The 12521-nt window shown below is 44.0% G+C and overlaps 1 protein-coding gene across 3 annotated transcripts in view; it reads right to left on the bottom strand.

Annotated features, from left to right (window-relative positions):
- tbrg1 (transforming growth factor beta regulator 1) overlaps positions 1–12521 on the bottom strand; it is a 52876-nt gene that overhangs the window by 28946 nt on the left and 11409 nt on the right. For all 3 annotated transcript variants that reach the window (XM_072282386.1, XM_072282388.1, XM_072282389.1), the window contains exon 4: positions 8666–8748. In XM_072282386.1, coding sequence (XP_072138487.1) covers positions 8666–8748 — 83 coding nt within the window. The remainder of the gene's footprint in view (positions 1–8665; positions 8749–12521) is intronic.

Genomic DNA, 12521 nt, shown 5'->3' with positions numbered 1-12521 from the left:
TTCATCAAAACTGGAGCAGTTCAGATCCATCTCGCTGCTTAGTGTGGAAGGGAAAATCTTCTTTAGTGTCTTGTCCCACCAGATGATGGACTTCCTCTTCGAGAACGCTTACATCGACACTTCAGTGCAGAAGGGTGGAATTCCCGGAGTGCCAGGGTGCCTGGAACACACTGGTGTAGTCACTCAGCTGATCAGGGAGGTGCACATGGGGAAGGGAGACCTGGTCGTGCTTTGGCTAGACCTCGCCAATGCATATGGGTCAATACCCCACAAACTGGTGGAGTTTACACTGGACCAACACCATGTTCCCAGAAAGGTCAAGGACCTCATGATGAACTACTACGGGAAGTTCAGACTGAGAGTCACTTCTGGAGCTATGACATCAGGCTGGCATAGGCAGGAGAAGGAGATTATAACTGTGTGTACAATCTCCATTATTCTCTTTGCCCTTGCCATGAATATGATAGTCAAGGCAGCTGAGGCAGAGTGTAGAGGCCCACTGACCGAGTCTGGTGTACGGCAGCCCCTGATCAGAGCCTTTATGGATGACCTCATTGTCACGACAACATCAGTTCCTGGCAGCAGGTGGATCCTCCAGGGCCTGGAAAAGCTCATCGCATGGGCAAGGATGAGCTTCAAACCAGCTAAATCCAGCTCCATGGTGTTGAAGAAGGGCAAAGTGGTGGACAAGTTTCGTTTTACCTTGGATGGCACTATAATTCCATCTATCACCGAGAAGCCAGTCAAGAGCTTGGGGAAGGTCTTTGACAGTAGCCTCAGAGATGCAGCCACTGCCCAATCAGCTTCCAAGGAGCTTGAGATCTGGCTCACCATGGTGGACAAGTCAGGCCTACCTGGAAGGTTCAAAGCCTGGATTTACCAGCATGGCATCCTACCCCGAATCCTACGGCTGCTACTAGTATACGAGGTGCCTGTGACAACTGTGGAGTTGCTGGAGAGAAAGGTCAGTAACTACCTTCGGAGGTGGCTGGGCCTACCTCGTAGTCTGAGTGGCGTAGCACTGTACGGAAGGTGCAACAATAAGCTGCAACTTCCCTTCAGCAGCCTGGACAAGGAGTTCAGGGTTTCCCGCACAAGACAGGTGCTGCAGTACAGGGATTCCAAGGACCCTAAAGTGGCAGCAGCAGGCATCCAGGTGCAGACGGGTAAGGAGTGGAAGGTTCAGGAAGGGCTGGTGGTAGCAGAGTCCCGGCTGAGATACAGGGCTCTGGTGGGGACAGTGTCAACTGGGCAAGTGGGGCTGGGCTCCGTTTCACAACCTCGCTATGACAAGGCCAAAGGCAAGGTCAGATGCCAACTAGTCCTGGAGGAAGTGCGGGCTGGTGTTGAAGAGGAGAGGAATAGCAGTATGGTGGGCATGTGGCAGCAGGGAGCATGGACAAGGTGGGAAGGTGTGCTGGAGCAGAAAATTTCCTGGTCTGACATCTGGCAGGCAGAACCCCAGCACATTAAATTTATGATCCAGGCTGTCTATAATGTCTTGCCAAGCCCTGTAAACCTCCATGTCTGGGGCAAGAGCGATACACCAGCATGATCTCTCTGTCCAGGAAGAGGATCACTGGAGCACATCCTTAGCAGCTGCCCTAAAGCCTTGGGGGAAGGTCGCTACCAGTGGCGTCATGACCAGATGCTGAAGGCAGTGGCAGAGAGCACTGCGATGGCCATGACCACCAGCAAACAGAGTGGTCAGAGGAAGAACATCTCCTTTGTCAGAGCCAGAGCACAGCCCTTACGTCAGCCCAGACCATCATCATCATCGGGCCTGCTTAGCACCGCAGCAGACTGGCTGCTTCAGTTGACCTGTGGAGGCAGCTGAAGTTTCCCGACCAAATAGCAACAACTTCACTGAGGCCGGATGTGGTCCTTTCTTCAGTGTCCTCATAGAGTTGACAGTTCCCTGCGAGGATCGCATTGAGGAGGCAAATGAGCGGAAGCAGGCCAAGTACCAGGAGCTGGTGAAGCAGTGCTGGAGGCAAGGCTGGAAGGCTTGCTGCGAGCCCATCGAAGTAGGGTGCAGGGGTTTTGCCAGCCGCCCACTCTGCAGAGTCTACACCCTACTTGGCATCACTCGGCCTGGCAAGAGGAAAGCGATCAGGACCATCACAAAGGCCGCTGAGAGAGCCTCCAGATGGCTATGGATCAGGAGGGGTGATCCGTGGGCCAACCCTGCTGGGACACAAGCTGGGGTCTGATCAACCCCAGATAGGTCGCCTGGGTGAGGGTGTATGATGCTGAAAGACCCGAAACACCCGACAACCCCAGGTTACATCACTGATAATGTGTCCCAGTGCATCCGCAGGGCGTATCTCAGAATCAGAATCAATGACCCAAATCATAATGGTTTTGATAAATATTTGCGGATTATAGGGGGGTCACGTGGGGTCTTGGTATGGAGTAGACATGTGTCCCGTGAGCTGCGCCTACTTTCACCTTTTGCCTCACCCAAACAGCAGTTATTTCTTATTTTTTATGTGACTGAAGTGAGCTGTAACGGGCTGGATGAAATGACAAAGCCAGGTAAAGGGAATAAAAAAGAAAAGGGCACAGGAGGAGATGATTCTGGCGAGGGTTCCGCGAAGCTAGCGGGCCCAGGAGAAGCTGAAGCCAATACTGCTAGCGCCCCGGGCTCAACTACCATTGAAGAAGTCCTTGTGGCAGTAAGCAAGCTGTACAGTTTGGTAGATGGGAGACATGCAGCGCATAGTAAGTCAATCATGAACCTAACAGCGGCTCTAACCAAAGTCAGTAAGCATGTTTCTTTAATGGAGGATACCGCCGAATCGTATGAGGGGCGAATCGAAGAGTTGGAGAGGCGGCTTGATAGTCTAATATTCCAAAACACGCAGTTACAGGCTAAAGTGGATGACCTTGAAGCTCGGTCTCGCCGTCAAAACGTTTGCGTTATCGGGGTTCAGGAGAAAGTCGAAAACAATAAGCCGACGGAATTTGGAGCCACGTTGCTTCCGAAGCTGCTGGGGGAAGAACATTTCCACCAGTCGACTGAAGTGGACCGTGCCCACCGGAGCCTAGCACCGGCTAAAGTGGTAGGCTAAGAGCTACACCACTACCAGGTTAAAGAGCTGGTGCTACAGTTGTCCAGGGAGAGAGCTCCGCTGCTGTATGACGGGCATCTGGTGTTCATTTACCTGGATTTAATCTCAGCTACCATGAGGAAACGCCAGGATTTTCAGCACATTAAGGAGAAATGCAAAGCCAGGAAAATTAGGTGTGGATTCTGGTATCCGGCGAGGTTTGTGGTTACAGTTAACAATAGCACCAGTACATTCAGCACTGCAGCCATAGTGGAGGAGTTCCTGAGCCGAGAAGTTAAAGATTGGCATTCGGACACCATATCAACCTAAAAACGGATTAACACTGGGTTACTGGATTCGTTGTTGATCGATAGTGGCTTCATCTGGAGACTGTTCGTTATGTTCAGCGCATGAGGAACTGAAAAATAAGCTCACACTAAGATGTGGGTGAGGACTGATTGTTATTGTTTATTTTTATATTTCATAGGGTATTTGTGAAGAGGTGTTTCTCCCGTGTTTAGTGAGTAATGGGTAGTTATCTCACTATTCCGGGCCATGTGTTGGCTCTTGGATATAGCTTTGACTCTAGGTTAGGGATATGGAAGTACTATTCCTGGTGTGCTTTTATTATTGGGAGGGTTTTTTGTGTTTCTCAAGGGGTTGTTACAGCACATCTATTTGTTCGAGTTACAGTTTGTGTTATGCCACGACCATACAGCATTTTTTGTTAAGGAGCAGACGTGACATCTAATTCGCATATGCACAGCACTGGTGAGACTAAACTTGTCAGCTGGAATGTACGGGGGATGAATAGTCCACTGAAGAGAGGGAAGGAGTATGCACATCTTCATACACTCAAAGCTGATATTTGTTTTCTCCAAGAAACGCACATTAAGAAAACAGCAGCGAAAGTGCTTTGTCCTTCCTGCACATCTCAGGTCTACCAGTTGAATCTTAGTACTAAAACTAGAGGTGTTGCAATAAAAAAAAACGTTTATTCACACTCAAACTATCGCTGACCTGAGGGGCAGATATGTAATAGTAAGTGGAATATTAAATTCTATACCATTGACACTAGTGAATGTGTATGGGCCCAACTTTGATGATCCAATTTTTTTTCAGGACCTCTTTAAGGCCATGCCTAATCTGTCTGACTCTAACATAATTGTAGGTGGAGACTTTAATTGCATCTTAAACTCCCTCCTAGATAGACAACATTCCCAAGTTCGTTCACTTAAAAATAGCGTAACACTTAATAATCTCAGGCAATCGTATAACATAGTGGATATTTGGAGGCTTCTTAATCTCACGAAGAAGGATTTTTCATATTTCTCCGCAGTACATAAATCCTACTCTAGGACTGATTATTTTCTGTTAGATTCAAAATTGGTCTTGTCAGTAGTTGGTTGCACTTACCATAATATACTTACATCGGATCATACTCCTGTCTCCCTTATACTCAAATTGAACCACAAAAGAGGTGAATATAGTTGGCGTTTAAATAATGCTTTGCTAAAGGATAAGGATTTTTGCTCTTATCCGTCAGATAAGATCGATCTATACTTAAGCACCAATGATGTGGGCGGTGTTGATGATTCCACTCTTTGGGAGGCCATGAAGGTGGTTATTAGAAGTTACATAATAGCATATGAGACAGCGGAAAAAAGATTCAAGAAAAGGTAAACTGAAATAGATGATCAGTCGGCAAATCTGGAAGCTTCTTACAAAATAAACCAGGAAGCAGAATTACTTAATAGGATTACTGCCTTGCAGTATGAGTATAATTCTATGATGTCCAAGAGTGTTTCAAAACTACTGACACAAGTCAGACAGAGGTATTTTGAGCTTGGTGAAAAGCCCCATAAGTTATTAGACCGTCAGTTAAGACAGATGCAGGCCTCCAGGGCCATACATCGTATAAAGGCGAAAGATGGCTTTTTACTGACAGACCTGGAAAAAGTAATAAGCATTTTGTGGAGTTCTATGCTAATGTTTACCAATCACAAGGCGGTCTGGACGTTGAAGCTATGGAAGCATTCTTTGATAATCTGAATCTGCCCACGCTGTCAACAGATTCAGTAAATACACTTGATGCTGATATAAGCCTAGATGAGATCAAGAAGGTCATCTCTTTCCGCCCCAATAATAAGACAGTGGGTCCAGATGGTTATAGCATGGAATTCTTCAAAGTATTTGGTCCAAAGTTGTCACCTCTGCTCCTACGAATGTTGAATCACTCTAGGATAGCTTCCAGATTGCCACCCACTTTATGTGAAAGCTAATGTTTCTCTGATTCCAAAACCAGGCCATGATCCCGAGGTGGTTTCATCATATCGCCCCATTTCGCTGCTGCCCATTGAAACCAAAATTCTTGGGAAAGCCCTGGCCAATAGGTTAAAAGAATGCATTTGTTTTATTATTCATCCAGATCAAACTGGCTTTATGCCAGGTAGACATATGTATTTTAATTTGTGTCGTCTTTTCAATATTTTATATACAAAACATGCAGAAGAGGCTGTAGTCATTTCATTAGATGTGCAACGTGTGTCTGACCAAGTGGAATAGCCATGTATGATGTTTGCACTTAAGAAATTTGGATTTGGACCATCTTTCATTAAATGGATTGAGATCATTTATTCACACCCATCTGCTTCTATTATCACTTTTGCAATTCATCATGGGACTCGTCAAGGCTGCCCCCTTTCTCTGTTTTTGTCTGCAGTTATCATTGAGCCATTGGCTGTTAAGCATCAGACAGGACCCTTTGATATCTCCCATTGATATGCACGGACATAAACATCACCTTTCGTTATACGCTGACGATGTCCTTATATATATCTCCAGCCCACAAACATCAATACCCGCCCTTCTGACTCTAATTAATAATTTTGGTAGTTTCTCAGGTTTCTCTATTAATTGGGATAAGAGCGAACTAATGCCAGTCACTGCAGTGGTTAATACAGCGTATTTACAGTCCATTCCCTTTGAAATAACTTATGATAATTTTTCCGATCTTGGTGTGACTATTACAAAAGACCCAGATAACCTTTTGCAAGTGAATTGGCGTAACAAAGTTGAGCAGGTTAAACACAATATTGACTTTTGGAAAACCCTTCCAATTTCATTGGTGGGGAGGGTTAACGCAATCAAGATGATTGTACTGCCATGACATCTTCATCTTTTCCAGTCAATTCCATGTTTTATTCCTCTGTCGTATTTTAAGCAATTGGATTCAATTATTATACCCTTCATTTGGAATTATAAAGCCATTAGAATTACTAAAAAACACTTGTCAAAGCCCAAGGAAGCAGGTGGTTTTGCCCTACCGAACGTTAAAATGTATTACTGGGCTGCCCACCTATCCATTCTTGTATGGTGGAAAAAAGGCCCACCCTCTACCTCAGACTCGTGCCCAGCATGGTTACTCATAGAGCGAATGCTTTGTAAGAAGACTTCCTTACCAGCTCTCCTTAATAGCCCCATGGCAGTTAATAAGTCACATTTTAGTAACAGCTTCGTGGTTGGCAGCACTATAAGAATATGGAAGCAGATTCAACTACACATTGAGGCCCCGAAAACTTATATTGACACTCCGAATTGTGATAATCATTCCTTTTTGTCTGGCCTGAATGATACTGTTTTTACTACCTGGAAACAGAGAGGCATCTGTAGTGTAGGTGACCTATATATTAATGGAAACTTTGCCTCATTTGCGCAGTTACAAGCAGTTTACAGTCAGTTTACAATATCCCTGCATCTAATTTTTTTACAAATTCGAAATTATGTTAGGAAGTATATACCTAACTTCGAAGTTTTAGACAAACATGAGTCCCTGGAGGCAATAAATAAATTTGTTCCTGTTACTCGTAGCGCAGTATCCTATTTTTATCAGATCCTACATAATGGAGCTCGGGTGAATACTGCAGGTTTTAAACAGGCATGGGTGGATGAATTGAGTATAGAACTGACAGAAGAGGTCTGGGATGAGTGTTTAAAGAGTATACATGATTGTTCAGTCAACGTCAGACACAGACTTACAGAGTTTAAAACAATACATAGACTCCATAATTCCAAAGAAAAGTTGCACAGTTTCTACCCTGATGTTTCACCAGTTTGTAACAGATGTAATTCTGTGAACAGTAACTTGTCACATTCATTCTGGTCATGTTGTAAGCTTTATGCATACTGGAAAAGTATTTTTCACTGTTTCTCTGAGGCTTTTGGGAAGCAGTGGGAACCAGACCCACTCATAGCCATCCTTGGCACAACAAGCTCCCTATCTTCAGCCAATATGTATGAAAAAATGGCTGTATTATTTGGAATGGTGATTGCCAAGAAGTTAATCCTGCAAATGTGGAAAATGGACTCTGTGCCTACGTACTATCTGTGGCTTAGAGAACTGGCAAATACTTCACATTTGGAGAGACTGAGACTATATAGTGAGGACAGAGGGGACATCTTTGAAAGGATATGGGTCCTGTATTTGACTTTCTCATGGGGTGAGGACTGAGGTTTTTTGGTGCGGTGCACCTCTGCTGTGTGAGTTTACTTTTGCCTTTATATTTTTCTCCCTTTTGCTGCTCAATATTTAATTTGATTTTGTTATGGTTTTTATGAATGTGCTGTATTTTTTCTGTGTTTTTTTGTTTGTTTGTAATAAATAAAAATAAAAATAAATATATTTTTAAAAATATTTGCGGATTATTTTAAATGTTTGGCTGCAACCAGAGGACAAACATTTAAAATAATCTGCAAAAGAGAGAAGGTGAGGAAAATATCTTATCCATTGAAACCTGGAATATGCCAAGTGAAAAGATGTTGGGACTATATTTCAGTGAATTTCATAAATATTGAAAGGAAAAGGGAAAAGGGATAAGAGGCCAAAGGGAACCCTTTTGCATTATGTGTCTATACTTCTGGGAAGTGGAATTAGAACAATATGAAAACCACAAAACAGTGATCAGTCAAAGAAACCAGAAATTGAAAGTAAGGAGGCTGCTCCAGTGGTGGAACGACGTCACCGATCCGATACAGAACAGTAAATCAGCCACTCGGCGAGAAACCTTCAAGAAGCTCCAACAGTAAAATACCCCACGGGACTGATGATTACTGAGGGGCACAGCTCTACTCTACAAGAAGTGAATTTGTCCCCACTCTCTGTTTCACTCTAAGAGGATTACATTTTTGGAAGTCTCCCTGTACCAGTATTCTCCCCTTCCCCCAGTGGCCCTTGGTCAATATTCGGGACAATTAGACAACAATGGGCTGTCAGCAGCTATCTGATGTGCAAGTTCTGAATGCCAACAGAAGCTCTCCAGATCCACCAATTACACATTCTTCTTCCTCAAAACTACGCCCAGTTCTAATCAGCTACAGACCATATCCCAATCCTGATGAATATTCAAACATTCATTTAACATCAGAAGCGGTAACTTGGAAAATGGGCTGACTTTCTTTTCATTGTTAACCCATAAGCCACAAGGTCTCTTGATTGGTGTAGGTTAACCACAATCACCGACCAGCGATCAGCTCTGAGACTTTCGACAGGTTTTTGCATCAATCCACATCCACCTGAGGTCTGCCTACTAGCTGGGCTAATACACTCAACTTACTTTGACTGCACGAGTCCTCGGTCCAGTACTCGCTGCTTGATTTCCTTGATGTGCAGGGGTATTCCAGCTTCCTCCAGAACAATCTGTAGCAAAACATTTGAACACTTTTCAACAGCTGCAAGTGATAAGCCATAAGTAAGACAACAGTAAAGTGACAGCCAAATCTTACAGTAAGAGACATTCTCAATTGGACGCTCAGATTTGAATGGGGCTTGTCCCCACTGTAAAGCACATTATTACTATTTACAAGGCAAGTTCAATTAGCACAGGTGGCAGCAACCCATCAATCCATGAGTTCCATGCCTCTTAAACACATTTTCAGAACTATGACACACCCACATGAACCCCACATCTCTGGATCACACGGTAATCTGTCTCTGAGGCCAACATCCATGCATCCTTCAAGAGGGTGACCCACTGAAAGCAGTCTGGTCTAGCTAGTGCACCTGCCTGAGTACTAAAGGTCTGTGTAGTCCAAATGGCTGGAGTATACATGGGCATATTCAACCTCTTGTTTCTGCAATCTGAGGTTCCCACCTGCTTCAAGAAGGTATCTACTGTACCAGTGCCCAACAGCATAGTGACCTGCATCAAAGACAACTACCCAGTAGTGCTTACAGCAACGGGATTGAAGTGCTTCAACAGTTTGGTTATGGCATGAATCAACTACTGCCTCAAGGATGTCCTGGATCTGTTCAATTTGCCTACTGCCACAACAGAGCAACAGATGTGATATTTCTCTGGCTTGTCACACTCTGCTTTGAACTATCTGCACAGCAGCAACTCAGGCTGCTGTTCACTGATTACAGCTCAGCATTCAACACAATCATCCCATCCAAACTCATCATCAAGCTTCAACAACTGGCTGTCCATACCTCCCTCTGCAACTGGATACTTGACTTCCCCTTCAGCAGACCTCAGCCAGTGAGGAATGGTAACAACATCTCCTCCTCCAACATCACTGTTACATGTTTAGCCCCCTACTCTACTCTCTATACATACATGAATATGGTTAAACACAGCTCCAGTGCACATTGTGGGACAAATCACAGTTGGTGATGAGTCAACCTACCAGAAAGGACAGTTGGTTGAATGGTGTCGTAATAACAATTTCTTGCTCACCATCAGCAAAACTAAAGAGCTGATTGTTGACTTCAGGAAGGGGAAGGAGAATAAACATGTACCTTTATTGATGGCAATACACATCAAAGTTGCTGGTGAACGCAGCAGGCCAGGCAGCATCTCTAAGCAGAGGTACAGCCAACGTTTCAGGCCGAGACCCTTCGTCAGGCGTTCACCAGCAACTTTGGTGTGTTGCTTGAATTTCCAGCATCTGCAGAATTCCTTGTGTTTGCATCTTTATTGGTGGATCGTTATTGGAGAGGGTTAGCAGGAGTAAATTCCTGGTTAATCTATCAGATGGCCTGACTTGGCCCCAATAACATAAATGCAATCATAAGGAAAGCATATCAGCATCTTTACTTTCTTGGGAAGTTAAGAGGGTTCAGCACGTCACCCAACACTGTAACTCCCACAGATATTCTGTTGAAAGAATTCAAACTGGTCGCATCATGACCTGGTCCACAAATCTGAATCCCAGCCCAGCGGGACAACTAAAGATCCAGGAGAAACTAAGTCTTAAAAACATTACACTTGCAAAGATTATGACACAGGAGTGGAACAATCAGCTCATCCTGTCTCCACTGTTGGTAAATGAGATACACGCTTTCCAACTCAAAGCCCTTTGAATATATATGCAAGCATATACATGGTGAGGAATCCTGTTTCTACCACCCTTTCAACCTCTACCACCCACTAGAAACACTTCTCTCCACTCTCCTCTAATCCCTCCTCCCCTCACTTTGAACAGATTCCCCTGTTGTTTCGACCCCTCTGCTATGGGAAACACGTCATTCTTATTTAATAACCTCATTTTTATGAACCTTGATTAAATCTTTCTCAAGCCTCCTTTGTTCTAAAGAAAACAACCTAAGCTTGTCTAACTTGGTGCACATTGAGTGACCACTCTGCCAAGCATTTTTGCTCATCTGCCATGCCAGCCTGGATCTCCCAGTGCCCAGTCATTTCAATTCCACTTCCCATTTTCACACTGACACATCTGACCTCAGTCTCCTCCATTAAATCAAACTAAATGTAAATTAGAGGAACAGCACCTCATAAACCACCTGGAAAATTTCTAACTTGATGGCATGAACATCAAATTCTCAAAACCTCCTGTAACCACTCACCCTGTTCCACTTTCCTTTTCTCTCTTCCTGATCTACCTGCCCCCCACGTTACCTCTTTCTCCTCTCTCATCCACTCCATCTGCTCATCACTCAGACACTCCTCCCCACCTCCATATTCGATGCTCCTTTTCTGACAAATTCCATCACCTTCAGCCCTTTGTCACTTTCACCTCCCAGCTTCTCACATAATTCCCACTCTCCCCCCCTTCCCTCATCTGCCTATCATCCCCTTTACTGGATCCACCAATCATCTATCTGCCAGCTCTTTCTCATCACTGCCCCTCACCTTTTTATATTATCTCTCCTCTTCCTCAGTCCAGATGAAGGGTCTTGACCCAAAATACTGATTGTACATTTCTTTCCATAGAAGCTGAGTTCCTTCAGCACTTTGTATGTTGCTCCCTATTCCTACATCTGTGGTCTCATATCTCCAGTTTATCTAATCATTCCTCAGACACAAGTTTCCAACCCTGGACACCTTCATAAATTTACCTTGCATCCCTCCAGTATAATCCAATTTCTATAAATGTGATGACCAAAACATGGACAGGGAACTCAGGATGTGACCGAACCACTATTACAGACAATTCTAGCATAATTCCCCACCTTCTACTACTACTACTCCTGCTTATTGCAACTAATAAAGGACTACATTCCATATGCCTTTATAAGATAGCTGGACTTTACTGTCCAGCTACTCTTAAGGATCTGTGGGCATGAACTCCAAAGATCATGTATATCTCCACACTATTATGTACTCCCTTGCCTCATTGCACTGCCCCAGATAAAATTTCATTTATCACTTTTCTGCCTCTGGCCTAGCTCTGCACTATCCAGCCAATTTTGTATCATCTGCAAACTCCCCTACCATTCTCCTTCATGTCTAAATCATTAGAGTATAACAGAGGAAGGTCACAAATCTTAAGCCCTCATGACTTGTTGTAAAAATATCCATCAACAATTACCCTCTGCTTGCTGCCACAGAGCCAATTTTGGATCTAATGTGCCTCTCCCATGGATCCTTTGTGTTTTACTGTACTAATCAAGTCCAAGGCTTGGGATCTTTCTGAAATTCATATAGATGACATTGACTATATTGTTGTCATTGACCCTCCATGTCACATCCTCAAAAAAAACTAAGATAGTCAACCATGCCCTTCCCTTCTCAACTCTATACTGGTCGGCTCTAGAACATAGAAGGGTACAGCACAAAAACAGGCCCTTCAACCCACGATGTTGTTCAGAACTAATTCACTTTGTTATCATATGCCCAACTAAACTCATCCCTTCTGCCTGCACAATGTCTACACTGTTCCATTCCTGCACATTCATGTGCCTATTTAAGAGTCTTTTGAATAGCTCTATCATATTCGTCTCCACCACCAGCCCAGGAGTGCACTTGACTCACTCACCACTCATCTGTGTAAAAAAAAAAATCTTCCCACATATCTCATTTGAACTTTCTCTGTCTCACATTAAGTGCATGTGCTCTAGTATTAGATAATTCAACCATGGGAAAATTATACTGATTACCTATCTATGCCTCTCATAATCTTATAAACCTCTATCAGATCTCTGCTCAGCCTCCGCCACTTCAGATAAAATAA

This window comes from Mobula birostris, chromosome 18 (assembly GCF_030028105.1).
Source record: "Mobula birostris isolate sMobBir1 chromosome 18, sMobBir1.hap1, whole genome shotgun sequence".
In the NCBI taxonomy this organism is placed as follows: domain Eukaryota; kingdom Metazoa; phylum Chordata; class Chondrichthyes; order Myliobatiformes; family Myliobatidae; genus Mobula; species Mobula birostris.
The sequence above is the reverse complement of the archived record's forward strand: the minus strand, read 5'-3'. Positions and strand labels throughout refer to the sequence as shown.